We start from the raw sequence: 23,128 nt of genomic DNA, 5'->3' as shown, positions 1-23,128 counted from the left end.
CTGGATGAAATTATTATAGCATGCACATGACTGGGGGAGAGAGAAAAGCATATGGAATATATATATATATATATTCAGAGCTTGATTGTGCTGTTTCTTTGTATTCAAAGGCCTCTTTGACTTCACTGGAAATTTTACATATGTGACAGTTGCAGAAATGAGTCCTCAAATTGTACAGAAATCAAATTTCCATGTTAAAGAGACCCTGCTTCTAATTTCACTTGGAAAAATCACAGTTTTTCATATGAACCCTATCTCGTTATTTTTCCAGCCTTTCTAAACATTGGGTGCCTTTTATAAGTGAGGGGCATTGGGGGAGAAAAAAAAAAGAGATAGAAAGAAGAAGAAGACTCTATGTGTACCAGGGGATAAATATGTTACTGGGACAAGTGTTTGGTGTTGAGTGTACTGTCAGGAGTAAAGAGAAACATGGATAATACCATTAGCGCCCCAGTGCTCAAAATAAAATATTAATGGCAGCATTTCCTGAGAAATTAAATTACTAGAGAAAAAAAGTCTTAAAAATATGCATTCCACTGCCTTGTTGAAAACCCTCACACAAATTATGGTCAAATTAATATCCTTTTGTCTTTAGCACACATAGTTTATGACCTTGAGAGATGTTCTTATGTAAATGTCTGAGGTTTTCTTATTCAGAGATGGTCATATTTCACACACACACACTGGCCAAGGGAAAGAGCATAACCATGAGCTACGTTGGAATGGATGAAATTCAGGTGTCTGTTTGCAAGAGTCATCTAGGGTCTGTTTAGCCTCTGCTTAAACCTCCAAAATTGTTCAGTTTTAGTCATTCTTGACTTGAGAGCATTGATGTTGACCAGTGTGGTTTGTTCCAGCTACACTGATGGACAGTCAGACTCAGTACATGAAAAAAGTGCTCTTTTGTAGCAACGCTTTATTTTTTCTTTAAGGTTCTTATTCAGCCATTAGCAGTGACTCACTGGTTGTTAGATAACTGCAGTTCTCACTAAACTGAAAATAAAAAAATCGAGATCCATTCTCAAAGACGTCCTCCATATGTGATAAATACTGGCTGCTATGCTTCTAAGAAGACTATAATTAACTAAAATATAATTCATTATGTCAAGTCTCCAATGCACACTATATTATCAACAGGAGTAAAAAAAAAATATTTCTAGATCGTGACTATTTCAAAAAGATTATTCCTTGAAGTAAAGAAGGGAAATATTATGACTCATGCCTATCAATTTTCTATTGCCTATATTCATTTTTATCTGAAAAAGCAAGGAAAAAGAAAAAATTCAATGTCCTGCCAATAAGTTGAAAATTTTAGCATGTTTTATACACATTAAAATCATGCGTCAAGTAGGTTAATAATACCCCACCAGCCTCAGAAGCAGTGGAGAGCACAACCTTCCTTTGCCCTGACTGTGATACAGGAAAAGGCTTGCTCCTGCTGAGACTATGAGGGGGCTGAAACTTTCCTTTCTCTAATAAGGTCACCAAGAAACAGAGATATTTGGGGCATAAACCTGCGTTCAGTTGAATACTGTCAAATGAGAAAAATCTGTGTACTTCACACTGTGCTTAGCATCTTGTCTAACACTGGTGTGCTGACTTCAGGTCAGGCCAAGTGCATGTTTCCTACCCAAGTCTTTGCAAGAAGACTCTCCCTAACACTGTTCTTATTAAAATTATACAATTCAGTATTTTCCACAGTCATAAATAATTTTTGCAGCAAGGTTTTTCACACTTCTCCCCCATTTTCTGATATAATCCACTCCACTAAATTTTTGCAGAATTGAGGGAAACATGGTTAAACCTAAGATCCCACAGTAGTATAATAAATATTCATCAGTACTACATTTGTCTTTATGTACTTCCCAAGCTTCAAAACAGCTAAATGACACAAATTTGTTACAGTGGTAACAGCAACACAATTATGGTTAGTGGCCTGTCGCTGCTACCATCCAAACTTCAGCTTACAATAATACAAAACTCTTGACAGGCCATTCATGGATCAAACTTAAAAATATAAGGAAAAAAGAGAAATTGTTTTAACAACAGAGAGTTGATGGAACTGCCAAATGACAAGCTAGTATATGGAAGAGAAAATTAAATGTACAGAGGAAAAAAACAAAACCAACTATGCACATTGCAGATAGGTTTTATACATGCACAAAATATTTACCTTGACGCTTTTAAAAATCAGTACTTTTCTTAAAGGAATGGCAAGAAATTAAGACCCAGAGAGGATGTTCTTTTCCATGCCAGAGGCCCAAACTAGCTCAAGACAAACAGAAGTCCATCCTGGAGATGTGAAAGGAATGGTTTCTGTCCAGGTGGGCAGCTGGCAGCTGCTGGTGCTGGAGGTGAACATCTCAAAGGAGAGCCCAGGAATAAATCCTCCTTGAAAGCTACAGGCGCCTAATAGAGAAGTTTCCACTCCCTCATCCATCACTAGATATTACACCATAAACAAGGGATAAAACATACAATTTGGTGTTCTTCATGGTCTGGGCCTGATGCATGGAGCAGGAAAGGAAGAGGAAGGAGTGGAATAAAGGAGCAGAAGAGAGAGATTTCTTCCAGTGAGTGGCCAAGGACACTCAAGTCAGGCTTCTGCTCTACCCTGCCCGACATGAGTTTCTTCCTCAGCTCTTTGAAAGACAAAAGAGGAGAGCAACAAGCCCAGCTGCAGTGACCTTCCCAAGGTGACAGCCGGTCCTCCCCAACATCTTCACCAGGATGGATCAGGCTGGCTCTGAGAACTCAGGGCCTTCTTAGGGATTATCACTGAAACAAGGTTCCCCACTCAAGGAAGAGATGCTCACCACCTTCTCACAAAATATGGTATATCAGAGTGCTACAACAGGGGGCTTGGATATTCAAATACAATTTTTAGAAGAAACACATTCTATAGCTACATATTCCAGCATCCAGAGAATTGCTAACACAAATAATTAAAACTAATATATGGTTGTAAAAATAAATGAATAAAGTATATTTCATTATGCAGTATCCTTGATTTTTATGGTGTTTGATTACTCACTAATTTGCAAAATGTGGCAATCTGCAGTATGCATCCAAGTCATTAGTGAAATCATGCTGTACTTTTAGTCAACAGGCTGATGATCTGACATGTCCCTACCGCACCCTCTTACAGAAGGGTAAAATGAATTAAAGGCCCGATTCTCGTTCTTATAAAAGCCAGTTTACAACACTCAGAAAATGAAAAGTAACCATCACGTTTCTGCAGGGAGGTTTACAGTGGTATAAATGAACATTAAAATAAGTAATAATATGGCCAAAGGCACTTATGCCTTTTGGGGTTTCTTTTCACATATTTAATCTTTTAGTGTCTCTGATTAAATTTGGTGAGAATATGTAGGTGACTCCTAAAAGACAAATATAACTTGGTATGGATCAACAATGTTAATTCCAACACCCAATTTTGAGAACCATATGTTCTCTTGAACAGATATAAGGGTGTTATCATTGGCACAGCTATAAATAAATATTAAATCCTCATCAGCCAAAATAAGGAGTACTCTGAGGTTTCACTTTCATCACATAACAATAACACCTCTGGAAAAACATTAAGTCTAAATGATAGCATATTTATTATTTGACAAAAACTATCTCGCAAAATATTTTGGTTTAATTCCCAGATGATTTACATAATAGATTATAGCAGCTGCTACAACAACTCCAAAGTTGTTTTTTTTCTGAGTAGTCTTTGAATCCTCTAACACTACAAGTGTTTTTCCAGATCTTATTTTTTAAATTAGCATGCCTTGAGAAAATACCTACATGTATTTTCCTAGAATGACGCTAGCTATTGATCTCAGCTTGACAAAAGTGGAAGAATTCATAGGTCATTTCAAAGTCACCTGTTGAACCAACAGAGAAGAAATATTTCTCCTTCCCCAGCCTAGATTCTTTAGAGACAAGTGGATGGTGCAAAGGCTTTGCAGCAGCACATACGGTGGTGGTGCACAGCCAGAGCAGAACATCCTGGCAGATTATCACGGTATTTCAGCTTTTTAATTTGAGCCCTGAAACAACTGGTTCTGTCCTGAGCTCCTTTGCAGGAAAAACTCCTGAAGCAGTGGCAGGCCTTTTATTTAATTGTAGCCACGTGCAAATTTATTTTGGGATGAGCATATAATTAATCTATTAAAAGGTTCCATGGGACATTCCAAAAGTTGCCGTGAAAAATTATTGTCAGTGCACAGCTGAGATGCTGCTTTATAGAATTAGCTCATAAAGTGGTATCGTGTGTAATTGCATTCGTGTTGTCACTGTCTCTTTGTAAACCTCCAGAGATTTACAGCATCACACACTGGAGCAAGACCATCTAATATTTATAATGTTTCATTATTTTCATCTACTTGGAACAAAACTTGTAGACTTATAGGAAATCTGACAAGATGTATCAGAAATAGCAGTGTCCACTTGCAGTATCTATAGCACTGCACAGAACACAGGCAGACACAACACCACAGGAATTGCAAGTGACCAAACAGCTGCATGACATTTACTCAAAATACTTTCTGCATTTAACACACTTATTGAGCAGAACTTGAAAATAGGGTCATTGTTTATTTGAGCAGGGCAGAGGGGAAACTTTGGTTTTTTACTAGCCCTACAGAATATAAACAGATCTGCATTGCAAAACCCTTTCATTTTTACTTTTACAGGTAGAAATAATATTTTAACTTATGACAGTTTAGACTGGGCAAAAGTTAAAAGGCTGCAGAACTTATCCTATAGTTTAACTCAAAGTCCTTCTTGGAAGAGGATGGACAGATTTTTCCTGCACAGATTCATATCAGAAGTGAGATGTTTACAGCTTTTTGAAACATTTAGGACTTCATCTTAACACTTCCTAGTTTATGACAAGAAAAACTAGGAGCATGCAGTTTTCTGATTGCTACCATCAGCCAGCAGGAAAGTGCTTAAGCAGGAGTAAAACAATTTTCTTTATCACTGGTTGGGTCTTAAAGTACATGTCCAAGCTTCACAAAGAACATAGCACCGATTGAAAATTTTGCCAGAATAAGAAAAAAATAATTTGGCCCTTTCTCTGCAACTACTGACAACACTCCACAATTTCATGCTGTTAGGATTTTTTAATTAAATGAGCTATTCTTCAGTACACAATGGAACTAAAAAGGAGAGAGTATCTAAGTATGAGGCTAAGTTTGTAAAGGGGTCTCTAAGTCCTTTGTAAATGTGCACAGAAAATTAAAAATTCCTTGATACCAAGATTACCAAGATTTTCTAGATAAGCAAGTCCATATATTTTTTTTAATGGGCAGGGTTTTTTAAATAGCTGTGCATTTTTGCTACAGTCAATAAGTATCATGAGAAGGAGAAATATGATATTAAGCAGGATCTGATCCTAAACTTACGGCTCCAGTGGGAGCCGACTAAACACCATTTATAGCATATCCCAACAGAAACACTCCATTTGCTGTAGCAGTGTTTACTGCATTGAATTCTCCTAGCAGAAAACAGCTTTTTCACAGTCAAGTTCCAATATTAGCAGTGAATTAATTATTATGTTATATTTTCAGGACCATGCTAAGGCTGCGAGAGCAGCGGGAGAGAGGAGGGATCCCTCGTTGCTGTTACTCCTTGGCAAAGAGGAATATAGCTTTGGTAACCTGAGCAATTTTCAAGTTTTAGTCATGCGGCTGAAAAAAAAATTAACTGGAAAGGAACTGACCAAATCTTTTCTATAGTTACTGCATTCCTACAAAAACACATATTTGTCTAAAAGAACAATATTTTAAGAAATATCCTGAAATCAACCTTTGTTTGGATATGGTGATTTGCATGTCATTTCTATCAGCTCTGCAATACCAGTCCAGGTTTCTTATCTGCACTTGTATCCAAACACAGACCTTTTTATGCCAGACATAAATCAATAAATTTTAATCCAGAATGTTACCTGTAAATAATTTTAATCTGGAATGTTACCTGTAAACAGCACACTATAAACGAAACCAAAGCCGGAAAGGGACGGGAAGTGCCGTACCTGTACAGTGATTTACACTGAGCCTGTTCCAACTCAGTGGAGTCTCCCATTGAGTTCAGTGGGGTTTGGTTCAGTCCCTTATTTCAGCCCTCGTGTGTTTTGCCAGTTTAATGTAGTCAGCCCTCCTGGTAGCCTTTGTCCACTGCTCCTTATAGGAACACTCAACAATTTGCTGTATGATTAAAAATGTCTGCGGAAGTATGAACCACATTGTATATTGACTAAACATACCTAGAGGCTAGACAACTCCTACAAGTATCACAACAGAAAACTAATAGAGCATTAAAAGTATTTTCCTTTTAGTTTTAAAAAAATATCCTGGGTATTTCAAACAAACTAACAAGACAATTATAAATGGTCATATTGGGGATATTCATCTCGGTGAAAGTCCTGTAGCAAGCAGAAATGTAAAATAAAAACAAATAACAAAATCTAAATGGTTCAAAAAATATGACTGACACAAAGAATGCTGTAAGCATATATAACCCGCTTCACTCACCTATGTGAAAGATAATGATTTTGATTCAAACATAGATACTCACATTAGATTTGTAACTGTCTGTATTATAACCCCATTTCCTAAACCTAACATGCCAATAAAGCATATAGATACAATAAGGAAAATCCAAACCTGAATAATTAAACACTTTTTATTAAAAAATACTCGAGAAAAAAAATTCCTCGAGTGCTGTATGCTGGCATTGTATTTACAAATTCTTGATTTTTCAATCATACATATTAACAGTTTCTTGATGTGTATCACAGAGCTAGTGGAAATACATTTCTACTCAGTGCTTGTGTTATCTAGCAGATGAACTTTTTCAGGGTGCTTCCTAGATTATAGCTCTTCTAGATGTCAGCTCTGTTGGGATATTTTTTTATGTGCAATACCTTGAATTCTAAAATTCCACCGCAAACCACCGTCTGTTAGAGTGCTTCATGCTGACCTGGGTGTAAACTTTCACCATTCAAGAAAGTCAAAGGAGGGTGAAATTTTAAGTGCAAAAATATATCTATTTAGTATGGGGGGCAGGGGGGAGGGCGGAGGGGGGAAGAAACAAGGGGAAGAAGGGGGAAGGGGAATTTTTTTCAAAGATATCACACCTAGTCCAACTTAATGTCTAACGAGAGCTGTTTGAGCTTGCTTGGCCAGCAGCCTGCAAAGGTATCCTCTCAGCTTGACTGTCCATTTTCTTTTCCTATGAAATGTTAGTAAAATCTACTTGAAATAAAACAAAGCAAGAGATATACCATAACATCTACATGAGTTTTTTATCAACTTCTGAGGGGACCATTTTACATTCAGACTGTAAAATATGCACAGAAAATAGGCCTGAGAAAGAATTCTGAACCTAAGAGCATTTGGTTTATATTTTTTTGACTAGAAATGAAGTGTCTGGCACATCATTCATTTCTTCCTGGAAGGTGCAGATTTGAGGACATGTTCAACCCTGCTCTGAGTTTGGACAGTTTCAGAATAAAAGGGAACTATTCCTAAAGTCCCTGCCCTCTAGGTCTGCCTTTTAGATAATGAAGTTTCTGAAGGCGTTGCTCAACACAAACCGACTAAAGAGGAAAGGGGAAAAAAAAAAAAAAAAAAGAAAAGGAGGAGGGGAGGAGTAATATGACAGAAAAGTACATGTTTTTGCATTTCTTCTGAGTTTATTCCGAATTATATCCATCTGTGCGAAACAGCTAGCTCCCTAGCAAATTAATGGTCTGATGATTCAGGAAAATGTAGAGCTAGGTTCTTAGTAGTAAAATGCATGCATATGAAGAAAGGGGTGCACAGACGTGAATCCAGTTTGGTCAGATAGATGTTTTCATAGATCAAGGATTAATTTGGAAACAATAGGCTCCTAATAAAATGCCAATGTTATAATAGTTTTATTAAAACACGTCTTGGAATACAGGATCAAATTCCCTCGGACTCTGCTGCAACCCGCTAAGGAACCTGAGTAGAGTCACCATTTATTAGCAGAGGCGACACATTAGAGAGGAGGGAATTGCTGTCGGCTGGGAACCCGGTCCCGCTTGGGCTGGAAGTTTTGCCCGAGGAGCTCAGGATCGGCCCCTCGCCGTGCCCCTGCCCCTGCCGCCCGCTGCAGCGCGGGAGCGGCGCTCACCTCTTCCCGCGGGGAAAGGACATCAGTCTGCGCCCCGGGAACGCTCGGCTGCCTCCAGAACAGGGATCCCCTGGCCTGCCGGCCTGAGCACGGCAGCAGTACCCGCAGATACTCAGCAAATGACCGCCTAAAATACCGAACCCTGATTCCTTCTCCTCTTTCAGTCTTTTTTTTTTTTTTTTTTTTTTTTTTTTTTTTTTTTTTTAATGACAGCAACTTCTGGAGATGAATCCCTCTCCAGAGTTTGTCCGTGCCTTGTCGCGGCAGTAGCGTCCTGCACAACTTAACGAGATAAACCCTGACAAGCTAATCAGGCCTGGCGGGGGCTGGCACCGCGTCCTGGGGCCGGCGGCCGCTCCGCGCCCCCGCGGCCGCCCGTGAGCCCGGCCCGCGGATCGCCGCCCGCGCCGCCGGAACGGCCCCGAGGGTATCGGGGGGCCGGGCGGAGCCCGCGGGCGCGGAGCGGGGCGGCGGCGGCGCTGAGCCCCCGGGCCCGGCCGCCGCCCCGCCACTCGTGCGCACCCGCGGCCTCTGCGCGGCTGCGGATCGGGGACCCGCGGGAGGAGCCATTGGCAGCGGTTACCGCGCTCCTTTCTCCGCGGCGCGCAGGGGATGAGCCCTGAATTTGGCGGTGCCTGCGGCTCCCCGCGCCTCTCCGCCGGGACCGGGCTCCTGCCGCCGCCCCGGGGCTCCCGAGGAGCGGGGCAGCCCCGAGCCCGGCTCCTTGCGCTGGGAGCCGGGCACTGAGTATCGCTTTACCCGGAGAATTAGAGCGTCTAATTTATCCAGGCCTCATTTGCGACCGGTCTCCTGCTACATTATGTCAGCAAAAGGTCAGCTGGACTCAGCGGTTCTCTTCATTTTCTTAATTTTTAAAACAAACAAACAAAAAAAAAAAAAAAAGAGAGAGAAAAAAAGAAAGAGGACGAGGGGGGTGTGATGGGGGAGGGCGGGGGAGACAAACCAGCAAGTTATTCAAATTCAACCTCATCTGAATAATCGTGAATTTGATCCAGTCAGAGCTGCAGACTGTACATTAAAAATAAACGTCCAGGAGGCATTTACTGAAGTTGATTTATTTAAAAAAAAAAAAAAAAAAAAAAAAGCTTTTAAAAATGCAACGTCTGTCTAGCCCTTCTCCCAAAGATGGAGTGAGTTTTCAGGTACTGCACGAACCTTGAAGAATGGTATCAGTGTGTCTGCAACACTTAAGTTGAATGCTTGAGCCCCCCAGTCATAATTGTATGTTCACAAAGCACATATGGCAGCTGCATTCTTTGTATAGTTTGTTATGATCTGGTGTGTAATGTAAATATATAAGTTCCGACAGAAAACACAGGCTCGTTTTCCCCACAACAACCAAAAAAAAAAAAAAAAGAAAAAAAAAAGTTGCTTTGCAAACTTAAAAAGAATTACATTAGTGCCGTGCTACTGTCGGAGCCAGCAGTGATTATTTGGTCTGTTTGCTCCCATTCAGAGTTAATACACGACAATAGTTTTACTCTGTGCTGCTTGACGTGAAACCACTGGGGTTGGGCAATTCTGCTCCAAACAAATACAACTTCTACACCCATCCCTGGGACAGCTAGCCGAGAGCTGAGCGAGTTTTGCAATGGAGAAAAGCATCACTTACCACGACGGGGATCTAGATCTCGGCAAATGCTGCCAGTAGGTCTGAGAAGTGAAAAAACTGGAAGGGAAGCGCAAAAAGCAGAAAGTTGGAAAGGGGTATCTGTGTGTGTGTGTGTGTGCGTGTGTAAAAGCCAGAGGGAAATGCGAGCACAGCGGTCCCTGCTCTCCCTGGTCGCCACCAAAACAAAGATCCAGGAGTTAAGGGAGCGAAGCTGTGCCAGATCTACACACACAGCTCCTCAGGGCCAAACCTCAGCTTCTCACTCACTCCAGCTAGCGACAAGGGTTAATGCTCCGGAGGGACAGGCTCGCCGGCCCCTGACACCATTGGCTAGGAAAAAAAAGCAGGTTTAAGGTAAATTTACAGTCGCTTTGCAAGTTGCAATAGCATAGTTTTTAAATTAATATAATAGTTACAACAATAATAACAATAACAATAATATTACTAACAGAAAAAGCAACACCAACAATAATAATAGAGCCCATTCTTGTCCAGTTGGCTGAGAGGCGAGGGCACGTCCCCCTCCTCTGCCCCCGCAGCGAGCGCTGCGCGGTCCCGTCCTGGCGCAGACGCCCGCGCCCCGCGGCTGCCCCAGCCCACCGGGGGGACCTGGTTATCTCTGGAAGCACAACAGAGGGACGAAGCCGGAGGGGAAAGGGCTGGGGGGAGGGAGGAAACGAAGCAGCCATGAGCACTAAATGCAAAGGTTCAGGCTCACACTTAGAGATCAACAGTTTTCTTGGGAGGTAAATGATGGGAGCGGATTCCCACGCGAAGGCGTGGGCATGTGGCTCAGGTGTGTGCCCGGGTGCCACTGTCCCCCTGAACGCCGTTCCCGCTCCCCCGCAATTACCGGGGAGCTTCCCCTTCGGCTAAGGGGGAAAATGGAAGAAAGAAAAAAGCCTGGATGGAAAGCAGGGGGAAAATATGTATGAATACTCATCTGTTTAAATGTTGGAGCAAATGATGACAACAGTGAGTGCCCAAGACAAGCTTCCACTTGGGGAACTGAGGTCAGAATCTGCCCTTTCTGAAGTGAAAAGGCGACATGATGGACATCGGCTTTATTGTCGCCCCTTGTAGTCGGCTGGGGCGTGCAGGGAACCTCAGCCATGCGGGGAGGGGGACACGGGCACTCCAGGCGTTGGCCGGAGAGGATTCCACAAGCCAGCCCAGGCGCGCACACCTTCGGGCGCGCGTTCATCTGCAGCGCCGGGCAAGGAGGGGAGAGGGGCGATGGAGAGAGGTGGGCTGTGGCGGAGGGGGGAAAGGGACAGAGAGACTACGGAGAGGGAATTGTCGCTGGGCGATTTCCAGTCAGCCTGGCTCCACCGGGAAGGGCCTTTCTGGGAACTTCGTGGGTGCTGGGCCGGGCCGTGCGGACGCGGCTGTGCCCGGGCCGGGCCAAGTGCCCAGGTGTGCCCGGGAGCCCGCTCGGGTTCCGAGGGCTCCTGCCTCCATCCTGCCCGCTCCCCACCGGGCTCGGGGGAAAGAAAAATCCACGTCATTACCAAGATACAGAAGCACATTTCTGATAATATGGGATGTGATTTTGCCACCGTACAAAAGGCTTTAAAATCACTTTGTGCCGCTGAACAATGAGTACTGGGAATTACTACTATTTGTTAAAAATAAAATAAAAAATTAAAAACCTACAGCCTACAAAGGAATAAATGCCAAGAGCCTGTATTTCTTCCTCGGATCTATCATGCGATGTCGATATATCAGCAATAAAATATGATGGGCCATACAGTATGATGAGGTTTTCTTAAGAGGAGCGAGACAGAAAGGAATCCATTACAAGAACCTTTCTCCCTTCCCCAGAGACGGTTCTCTCCTGGTAGCTGTACCCGTCGCGTTTTGACACACAAGCCCACGAAAAGCCACTCGGCCGGCGACTGCCGGCGCTGAGAACGGCCGTGAGGAGGGGCCCGGGGGTGGCTGAGGAGCCCGTTAAAGGAGGGAGGTCGCGTTCGCCCGGCGTGCAGGGGAGGCTGAAAGCGCTGCCCGGGCGCATCGCTGCGCGGCGCGGGGACGGCGCGGCGGGGGCAGCCCCGGGCGGGCCGGGCCGGGCCGGGCCGGGCCGGGCCGGGCGGGCGCGGGGCGGGCGCGGGGCGGGCGGGCAGCACGTGCGGCGGCGGCGCTGCCGCGCGCGGGCGCGGGGCGGGCGCGGGTCCCTTCCGCGGGCGGCGGAGCCGCGTCATAAATATTCAACAGCACGTGCAGCCGCGCCGCGGGCGCGCATGCGCCGCCGGGGCTGCCGCCGGGGCGCTCGGCGGGTGCTCACACACATACACACACAGACAGACACACAGACAGACACACAGACAGGCACAGCCAGACACACATCACACACACGGAACTCGTGCGCAGCACTCACACGGTCACACAGCGCTCACGCACACATCACACACGTGCAGATGCACACACGCATCCACATCACTCACACACAGCTCACACACACACAGAGCGCTCACACGAACACAGACACACCTCACTGACACGCACGGGGCACTCACTCACACTCACAGAGCACTTACACACACAGCAGGCACAGGTTACTCACACAAACACACACACACCCCACTGACACACACAGGGCACTCACACACACTCACAGAGCACTTACACACACAGCAGGCACAGGTTACTCACACAAACACACGCACACACCACTGACACACACAGGGCACTCACACACAGGGCACTCACACACAGAGCACTTACACATACAGCAGACACAGGCTACTCACACAAACACACACACACCCCCACTGACACACACACAGGGCACTCACACACACAGCACTCACACACAGAGCACTCACACAAACACACACACACCCCACTGACATGCACAGGGCACTCACTCACACTCACAGAGCACTTACACACACAGCAGGCACAGGTTACTCACACAAACACACGCACACACCACTGACACACACAGGGCACTCACACACAGGGCACTCACACACAGAGCACTTACACATACAGCAGACACAGGTTACTCACACAAACACACACACCCCCCCACTGACACACACAGGGCACTCACACACAGGGCACTCACACACACAGCACTCACACACAGAGCGCTCACGCAAACACACACCCCACTGACATGCACAGGGCACTCACACACACTCACAGAGCACTTACACACACAGCAGACACAGGTTACTCACACAAACACACACCCCACTGATATGCACAGGGCACTCACACTCACAGAGCACTTACACACACGGCTCTTTCGCACAGAATACTCACACAAACGCACACATCACACTGACACGCACAGAGCACTTGCACACACGGTACTCACACACAGAGCGCTCACACAAATGCACACACATCCCACTGACACGCACCGCCCCCACGCACAGCCGCGGCTTCCAGGAACCGTCCCCAGGTGGTCAGTCCTGAACCTTCCGGCTGCCCCCCGGCCCCCGAAAGAGGCAACATCAAGCACAAAACACATGGCCTGGCAGGGGGAAGCTTGCTGATGTGGGGGTATTTTCCCGGGCTTATCTTTTCTTCACTCTTTTGTCATATTTCCTCACGGGATTTTTGGAAGTGAAAAAGGTCCTAGAGGATCTTACAGTTCTGCCTCGTGCCAAAACACCAATTTCTTCTTTTTGCTAAGCAAAGCTGTGCCCAGCTCTCGACAAGCAGCATGTGAAGATTCGGGATTGAGTGTGCCCCATTGATCCTGCACCCTCGCTGCAGCTACCCCAGACAGTTAATTCTGTGTTTGGGTCCCCAGATGTAAACACATGCACAATCACAGATGCGCGCATCGAGCATTTTTTTAATAGCAGTTTCATAGAGAGGTAGTATGATAATATATATCTAAAAGGTAATTAATTTGATTTATTATACTTGAAAAATCCTGTCTGCAGTACGGGCGTCATCTGGAAACTTCATGCTATTTTATACTATCGTTCTAAAGCCGAAATAAATGTTACGAATTGATGACAGCTTCCAGCTGCATGATAAAAATAGCCCCTTCGCTTCACAGAATCGTGTTTCATGTTATCGAAGATGAACCAAATCTGACCCATAGACGTTCGCAGCAGGGAAAAAAAACTGATACAAAACAAAAACCTTGGCCATTTTTAATAAACAATGCTCCTTAAAATGCAGTATATTTCCGGTGAAATGGAACCCATCTTCATACGTTCAGCAGGTTCAGGAAATCAGACCTGCCCCTCATTCAAAATAGGAATTTCAATTATTAATCTTTTGGGGTGAATTTGGAAATTACACCCATTTTATTACAAATACTACCCGTTGTACAGAACATTTGCATCGAGGTTCTGTGAGCCTTCGAAAATATACTTCCGTGTAAACACACGAATGTGTGTCTTTCTAGAAATACCGTTCTTTCTTTACGTACAAATGTGGATAGAGAGAGAGGTGATGTACAGATACGGACATATTTGTAATACAATCAGCAACTCGAAGGGTGATTTCGGTGGGCTGGTGTGCATCTGCGGCAGTGGCCGTGTGTCCCGCCAGCTGCAGCCACAGCACAGGCACTGTCCGTGCCCGCCGCGGGACCCCCGCGCCCGCGGAGCCGCTCCGCAGGCCGGGCTGCGCGGCCGCGCTGGGCCCCGGCCGGGCCTCTCCGCCTTCCCCGGCCTCTCCCCGGCAGCAGAGCCCCGCTCGGCACGGAATCCCGGGCACCTTTGGAGGAAAATGTGTCGGTTCCCGCGGGAGCGCGGCGCTGCCCGCGGGGATCGAGCCCTCCTCTCGAGGTGCCCGGCGCGCACGTGTGCGTGGGGCGGCGGGCGCGTCCCGGCCACGGGCGGCCACAGCCGTGGGCGGCTTCTGCGGGTGCGAACGGGGTGCGTGCGTGTGCAAATGCAGATGGAAACTTTGTAATGGTGATGCACGGCGTGCCTGGTACCTGCACAGCCTCCTCCGTGGGCGTATCGCTCACGAATTCCTCTCCCTCTGAGCTCCAGCGGCAAAACCCACACGAGTTCTTTTAGCGTCAGGTCGCTTGACACACTCTACCCTTTCCAGAGGGAATCTCCTTCCCTGTCCTGCCTGCTGGAAGCGGGCTTTGCAGCGGGGCTCCGGCTCCGCGCCGGCCGCGCCGGGGCTCCTGCGGCCCCGGGCGTGCAGCGGGGCTCCTGCGCGCCCGCCGCCCCTGCCCGCTCCGCGGCCCGGCTCGCTGCTCCCTCCCTTTGAAAGTTGCTGCGAGAAGAGTGAGGGTTCTGGACACAGGAAAACTTACAAAGTCAGAGCCGTTTACTAGCGTGGCCAGAAAAGCAGTAAATAAAAGCGTCGATGCCCCGTGCATCAGTCCAGGGACTGCTGCTTCCTCACGGCTAAAAGAAGGGCGATAACCAGACGAGGCCAGCGCGGAGCGGGTGTCCCCATTACAAACAGTGTGTGTGGACTAAAGAAGCTAACTTCGCCTTATGAATGCCGGACTTGCCTTTTAATAAATTCAAGCGATCACTCACAAACCATTAAAGCGACCTGAAAGGCGAGTCTTTCGCGGGGGAAGTGGAAGCGCCTGATGATTGTTTTGCATTTAACTTTCTGCGTGCAAACGGCACAAGCACGGCCGGGGGTTGCCACCACAGAGAGGCCAGTACACACAGCCCTCCACACACCCAGCCGAACAGCCTCCTGCACTCGCCCCGCCGGCACTGCCGTCCTGCTTTGGGTATCTTCAAACACTCCCCCGGGCGGCGGGAGCCTCCGCGGGCGCGGGAGGCTGTGGACGACACACATCGGACCTAAACGTTTTGTCTACCCCGGAGCAGGCAGCGCGGAGCGGCGCGGGGCTGTCGGCACGGCCTCCCATGGGCTGTAAAATCTACTTTTCCCACGCAGGAAAAGTACCGCGACACCATCTCCAGAGCCAGACATCGGAAAGAAAGTGATGGCCCCCGTTGAGGCTGGAGAGCTGGGGTCGGTGCTTCTCCTCGCAAGCCTTCGTGAATAAATCCGCAAAGGGAGCCTTGCTAGAGGAAAGTTGACTTTAGGGACTAAAACAGTGCAGAAACCCCCGAGAGAAACCTCACAACCTCTCTGCCTGAAAAAACATCTCTCTCTCTGCCGGGGATTTCAAAGCACTGCTCCCCTCTCCAGAGCCAAGCGAACAGCACAAGCACCAGCATGGCGTGGACTTGAATTCAGCATTAACAATTCCAGCCCCAGTGATCGTCGCTAATTCAGAACATACACGGGATGGAGATCAACCAGTATCGCACAGTTCCCCCTCACCCCAGATAAAAAATCTACAGCAGCAGCAACACCATTAGAATCATCCTTTCTGCTGTAGGACGCTCAAACAAACCTCAGACTGAAAGTTTAAAAGAATACTCATTAGCCAAGTGTTCCAATACACACAAGTAACAGATCTGTGTTAACCGACCACTAGGGACTTTACACAAGTTCAAAGAAAGTTGCAATACGCATCTTTAAAATATCTCACCCTCACCACGTTTCTCCGGGTTTACTTTACACATGGGTGGCTCAGACGAGCTCAACGATTCTTTTTTTTCTTAGATACACCCAGGTTATATTTTTTACAAACCATGCCCGGTAAAATCGCCGAGACAGTTACCCTGAAAGATTCGCAACAAGAAACATTTTCGGCGCACGAAACACTTTTCCCCCCGGTTCTTTTGCCCGGTGGGCTACATTTCCTCAAGTCCCAACGCTTTCTGCCCCGGTCCCACCGGGCTCCAACTTTTCCTATCTCGCCAAACCCTGCAAGGTGGCGCTCTTTTCATTGAAAACTGGTATTAGCCTTACAATAATAACATTTTGTAAAAAGTAAAGTTAAAGCGAAGCCTTCCCACGGGTGCTGCAGGGAGCAGGCGGCGATGCCGAACTGGCAGGAGTGGGGCTTCGGATGCGCAAGACAAACTCTCTTTTTTTTTCCCTTTTTTTTTTTTTTTTTTTTTTTTGGAGGGGTGGGGGGTGAGGCGTATGCTCTCGAGCAGGGGAAAGTCTCCGAGGGAGATCCCCAAATGTTACGGACAAAGAAATATCCTTGAGGAGGGCTGCTGAGAGCCAGGGCTGTGCTCTGGGCGGGTTACGGCCGGGGCTGCGGAGCGCCCGCCCGAACGTGAGGGGAGAGCGGCTTCCCCCGCACCCCCGCCCCCCGAGCGGTTAATATGGCTATTGACTCGCTGTACACTGAATATTTCTTTAAAGAAGCTGTTAAAGTGTCATCGTGGTCTACTGGAAGGTCAGTTTGTGCAATTCACTCTATGACATATCACAAGCCCTCGCAGCTTTAGCCAACCTCATGATTTGTGTTGTCTGTTGATATGTTGTCTGCTTAATGGGGCGATCATGCAAGCTACAACCAGGAACAAAGCCCAACAGTTCCAACAACCGTAGCTAAGTTAGTGGAAGCAGTACAGCTTGCAAATCTATCAAACTAAACTGCAAGGAAGACAATCTGATTTAGAGAAAAGGCGTTCTGCTACAGTCATTAAGCACAAGTAATTTAGATTTTTTATATTGTCTTCTCATTTACAAATTTACTGTATCAACGCCAGCCAATGGAACGAATTTCTTAAGTAAATGAGAAATAAATAAAAGAGATAGAAAGATAATCAAATTACATAAAATAATTCTTATGCCCTACATTTATTTTTTTAGAAAGCTATTAACACTAGCAAAATTATAGTAATAATAATAACATAGCATAAGAAGTAATTGATTTAAATTAACATCACGTTTTAAGGAATATCAGCAAAGAAAAAAAATAAAAAAACCAAATAAGAATACACACAACAACAACAACGGCCTTCGTGAAACAGTGCTGTACTTCTTAGAGTAAAAGGCCCAAGGAAAGTCATGAATCCACTGCCTAAGAATTAGTTATGGTCATAAATGCCTTAAATTAAAATAGCAACCGAAATCTCCTCTATTTTAAATCTCCTAATATATGTTATCCGAATTAATTTAATTTAGGGACCCAGTCTATGCAGATTCATGGACAGTGTTGGACTGGAATGCAGCACTTCTCCTGTAACAATTCCCCACATTAATATTTATGTAGCATATGCAATCTATTTCTGTTATTTTTATGGTTGTTATTCTATGTCTGCAAAGGTCATTTAAATTATACTGCGGCCGAAAATTTGTTTCATAAATTTTGATATAAATACTAATTACACACTATAGTAATGCCAGCAGGGATCCTTTCATTTATCACATTTATATCACCTTCGCTGCTTTAGTGATGACATAATGGAAAGCAGTGAAAAACTGGGACAGTTTTATTCTAATATCCTAAAGCTAGTAGGAGTTGCAGCAGGTTGACTTAGTGAATAAGAATTCCTACCACAATTCTTGGGATTTAAGAATCTTTAATAAGGTACGAAATGTTACCAAACAGTTCTGTAAACTAAATTTTACATACCAATTCTTCTAGCCATAAATATTGAATATCTTGTAACAGGTATAACCGGACCTTTACATGCGGATAAATATGGAAATTAGGATTTATATACATTATGTTCTTGTATTTGCCAAAAGCAACGGACAGATATAGTTTATATCTTTTTTTTTTTTTTAATATCACTTTACATAAACAAATGTAACAGTTTGACACGCAGATCCAGGCTTTCACTATACGAATTTCTTGACAGGACGTGTAACAACATTTTACTGCACTACTTAGACTGGACTTTGGGACGAAATGTTGCACTTTATACAAAAAAGCACATTAATACCAATAATATTCTGTTAGATCGACGTTTAGACTGTAATAATACAAAGTAATTCACATTTTGATACACATTTACTAGAACATTCTTGCCATTCAGTACAAATAGTTGAATTTCTACCTCTTCCCTCTGCCCCCCCACCACCTCCGCCCCCCCGCCGCCGCTCCCGCCCGCCCGCCCCTCCCCCCACATATATGCAAAGACCACAAATCCACATATCCCCTTATTCAACTTGCGATATAACTATTTACAAAATCAAACAGTACACTTTTTTTGTTGTTTTGTTTTTGATGCTAATAATTCTGTATTTACAAGAGGGGATGGGGGGGAAGGCCGCTGCCCGAGCAGACATGCAGTTGGCGATCTCTAATCAGTGGTTTCCAGTGAAGCCCTACACAGTTGGCATTTGCCCTGGTAACCTTGTCTTCTTATGCATTCTACTAACCCCTTCGCCTACCAAGCCTTGGAACAGAGCACAACAGTCAGGAAAAAAAAATAGAAAAGAAAAAAAAAAAAAAAGAAAAAATTTAAAAAGAGAGAGAGAGAGATAATGGAGGACAAAAAAAAAAAGAAAAAATATTTTTAAAAATTAAGTCTTCATTTTACTCAGTCCTGGGTCTACTGGCAGCATTTTAGTTTTGTTTGCTCATTTAAATTTTGATTTCAGAGTGTCCATTATTTTGGAGTCTTTAAATAGGGTATGTATTTGCTCGCTTGGGGCTTTTTTTTGTTTGTTTCGGTTTGTGTTTTGTTGTTGTTGTTGTTTTGTTTTAGCGTTTTAGACGTACCATTCGTTAAAATTTGATGTAAGCGTGCTGTGGCTGGACGTGTGATGGACTGCGGAGGAGGAAGGGGATAAGGAGCTGGCAGTCTGGTTTTCTGTGGATGGAGACACGATGGTTGGAGGGGTGGAGGACTCGTAGCCTGAGCTGGCGGCGGGAGAAGGCTGGGACCCCTGCGAGGATGATTCATGGACCTGCAAGAGAAAACCCGGGCAGAGATAGAGCGCGGCGGCGGACGGAGGCCTTCGCCTGGGGATGCGCCAGACGGGGGGAGCCGGCGGCGGGCCCCAGGCTCGGCTCTCCGCCGGGGCTCCCCGGCGGCCCCGGCTCCAGCCCCGGCCCCTGCCCGCCGGGCGAGGCCGGACTGCGCCCCCGGCTGCGTCCTGGCTGCCTCCCTGCCCCTCCCGGCCGCACCGCACCGCACCTCCCGCAGGCCCCGCGGCGGGCCGGGCCCGGGGCTGAGCGCGGCCCGGCGGGCCCGAGCCGGGGCCCTTCCGCCGGCCCCGGGCCGCGCTCCGCCCGCAGGCACGGCCCGCCGGCCCCGCCGCCCTCCGCCCGGGCAGGCCCGCACGCCAGGCGCCCTCCGGTTACCTTCATGTGCTTTCGGAGGGAGCTGGGGTGCGTGTAGGACTTGTCGCACATTTTGCAGAGATAGGGCTTGTCGGAAGTGTGCACATGCATGTGCTTTTTGCGGTCGCTGCTGTTTGCAAAGCGCCTGTCACAGCCCTCGAACTCACACTTAAATGGTTTTTCACCTATTGCAGAGGGAAGGGGGAGGTGGGGGGAAAGGGATCTGATTAAGCAGGGCCGGCTGGATCGCTCATTGTCACCGCACCGCCGGACGGAGCTCAGGGCTCCATTTCAAACACTTGCAACTTTCTAACTTCAGCGCGGCTCAAATCCCAAAACCTTGCTTCTAGTCTCTATCCTTTCCGGACCTCCGACTCCTGCAAAGCGCCCGTTTCGCAAAGCAGGGGAGCTAAATAACTTTTTTTTTTTTTTTTTTTCCCTTTCCCTTTGGAGAGGCGAGTTTCCTTTCAACCCCAGTCCCGGGCACTTCTCCCTCTTCACAACGCTCCGAGCGAGAGAGCAGGCGTGGTGGGATATTACACACGATCCTCAGCGTCTGGTTTCCGATTTTATAGCTCGTTCTCGTAATATTTTACTCTTTCACCTCCCCCACCTCCCCAGCCCCCTCCCCCATATTTTCTTGAAATAATATTGAAAATTATCCGGTCTGGAAAATCAACGAGAGGGCAGCTCCACAAACCCTCGGCAAAAGCGCTAGGGAAAGCGGCTCTGGCTTTCAGCGTTCAGGGGCTGGAGCGAGGGGAGATCGCTCTCCCGGCCAGAAGCTGCTCCATTCCCACCTCCCACGAAGGAAAAAGTTCTCGGGAATACCGGCGCCTCCCCTCCGCGCAACAATAACACAGAAACGCGCCGGGCTCGGTTTGTTTAATATCGCTCAACGGAATTAAATATTTACCAAGCCCTGAATTGCAGAGAGGAGACGAATGAGCTGCCTGCAACATTTAGCACAATTTCTCATCGTGCCACAGCCAAAACTGCCGAACAATAATTAATTAAAACCTATAAATTTAAGCAGGACAGGTTGCTGCGATCCCCCACCCCACCCCCTCCGCCCTAACAATCCCAGCAGCAAACGCTGCCGTCCTCCCCCTCTGCCTCGGCAGGGATCATTTTCTTTTTGTTGCTGCTGCTGGCGTGGCTGTGACCGAGCTCGTTTTGCAGAGGAGCTCCGAGCCGGCCTCTCCCGGAAAAAAAGCAGTGGTTCCTGGACCAAACCCCCTCCTCCCCGTGCGAGCCTCAGCCAAGCCGGCCCCCAGCCCCTCCGGCACGGCCCCGCGTCCCGCTCGGGCCCCGGCGCTCGGCGCTTCCACTCGCAGAGAGAAAAGCGACAGAGAAGGTTACCGTACCTGTATGAGTTCTTTTGTGTATTTTGAGATTCTCTGATCTGGCAAACACTTTGCCACAGCCTGGGAAAGGGCAGGGGAAAGGTTTTTCACCTGTGTGGACTCTGATGTGATTTACAAGTTTATATTTGGCCTTGAAAGGTTTCCCTTCTCTTGGACACTCTTCCCAGAAACATATGTGATTGGACTGCTCGGGTCCTCCAACGTGCTCCACCGTGACATGAGTCACCAGCTCGTGCATCGTGCTGAAAGTTTTGTTGCAGGACTTTTTGGGGTTTGACAATTGCTCGGGCTCAATCCACTTACAGATGAGTTCCTGTTTGATGGGCTGCCTCATGTAACGAAAGAAGGCCCCTGCCCCGTGGTGGGCTGCCATGTTCATGTTCATGTGGCCGTAGCCGTGCAGCTGGGTCGAGGCGTAGTGCTCGGAGCGCGGGCTGGTGACCTGGCCGTACTGGTCGGGTCTGCCGTACATGTCTCCGGAGAAGCCCAGGCGCATCTGCCCGTTCACCACGTTAGGCGAAGCGTGGCTGGCGGCTTGTTCGTGCAGCCCCGGGAAAAGTATATGTCCCGCGGCATCTGTGTGTCCGTGGGGTCCGGCGAAGCTGCCGGCAGCGGAGGCGAAGAGGCTGTGCTGGGCGCTGGCGGCCGCCGCCTCCCCGAAGCCGCGGTTGCGGAACAGAAAGTCCCGGGTGGAGTTGAAGGCGGCGCTGGAATAGGAGCTGACATGGGTCGGGTGGTGGTGGTGCCCCAGGGCCGCCGCCGCGTAGCCGGGAGCCTGCGAGGTGAAGGCGGTCTGGCCGGCCGAGGCCAGCTCGTGGGTGCTGGGGTTGATTTTGAAGGCGCCCATGCCGTCGGCGAAGGGGTTGATCCCCAGCCCCACTTCTCTGTCCGTGACATCGGCCGTGGAGTGGTGGCGAGAGGATCCGAAGGTAGTGACTCCTATGGCGGGATACTGCGGTCCAGCATCCAGAAGCATCTTCCCAGCGTCGATGCAGCAACCAAAAAAAAAGCACGCGCGCACACACACAACGCGGAGAGAAGCAGCAGCAGCAGCAGCGGCAGCGAAAACACCCTCTTTGGAAAGTCAGCGACGATCACCACCAAAGCAACCACATCAAAAACACCCCCTTCGGCATCAGCGCAGGGGGAAGGAAAAAAAAAAAAGGAAAAAAAAAAAAAAAAGGCTGGTGCGGAACGGGGGAAGAGATCTTCGCAGTTGCAAATAATAATAATAATAAAAACGTGCCCCAAAAATATTCACTGTCTCTCTGCTTTGACTTTTCAGGGAGGTTTAAGTGGGGAGAGGGGGGTTGGGTGAGCTCAAAAATAAACTGGCTGCAAATAACAATAACGGCGAGAGTTCAACACAGGCAGCAAAAAAAAAAAAAAAAATTAAAAAAAACCAAAACAAAAAAGAAACTTCCTTCAGTGATTTTTTTGGCTATAGGAATGTTGCAAAGTGGACGAGAGATTGTTTCTCTCTCCTCTTCGAGCTTCCCCACACTCACCCGATTTTTTTTTTTTCGGGGGGCCTTTTTTTTTTTTTTTTTCGCTCCGCAAAAAAAAGGCGCAAATCATGCACAATATTGTCTTTTGCGGTTTATCTTCCTGGGGAGAAACTTTCACCTCCTCAGCCGGGCGGTGAACGCGAGACTGATAGCGGCAATCATTCCTGCAGATAAATGAATTGAAAAGACGACACCGTCCCCCCCCTTGATGAATGGGAGCCGGGGGCGGAGCGCCGTGCGGGCGGACGTGGGCGCGCATTGGCCGGGCCCGGCTCCCCCTTCCCCGCGTCGCTGCCCCCGGCCCCGCCGCCTGCGGCCGCTGATTGGCCGCGCCGCCTCATCCATCGCAGGTATTGTGGCGCCCTGACACCGCTCTGACAAACGGGGCTGCGGCAGCCCC

The 23,128-nt window shown here is 47.3% G+C and overlaps 1 protein-coding gene and 1 long non-coding RNA gene across 2 annotated transcripts in view; both read right to left on the bottom strand.

Moving 5' to 3' along the window:
* LOC115496396 (uncharacterized) overlaps positions 1 to 10,209 on the bottom strand; it is a 65,228-nt gene extending 55,019 nt beyond the window's left edge. Inside the window, exon 1 of the long non-coding RNA XR_003961892.4 lies at positions 9,788 to 10,209. This is a non-coding gene — a long non-coding RNA (uncharacterized lncRNA). The remainder of the gene's footprint in view (positions 1 to 9,787) is intronic.
* A 7,912-nt stretch (positions 10,210 to 18,121) lies between these two features.
* On the bottom strand, positions 18,122 to 22,931 carry LOC100226980 (zinc finger protein ZIC 1). The gene is made up of 3 exons (XM_002187042.7): positions 21,221 to 22,931; positions 19,875 to 20,038; positions 18,122 to 19,477 (listed from the first exon to the last, which is right to left on the bottom strand). Exons 1-3 carry the CDS (start codon positions 22,194 to 22,196, stop codon positions 19,280 to 19,282), a joined length of 1,338 nt encoding a protein of 445 aa, XP_002187078.1. The 5' UTR covers positions 22,197 to 22,931; the 3' UTR covers positions 18,122 to 19,279.
* Positions 22,932 to 23,128: the final 197 nt, after the last annotated feature.

The sequence above is a fragment of the Taeniopygia guttata genome, chromosome 9, assembly GCF_048771995.1.
Source record: "Taeniopygia guttata chromosome 9, bTaeGut7.mat, whole genome shotgun sequence".
NCBI lineage: Eukaryota > Metazoa > Chordata > Aves > Passeriformes > Estrildidae > Taeniopygia > Taeniopygia guttata.
This window is presented reverse-complemented; position numbering and strand designations above follow the sequence as displayed.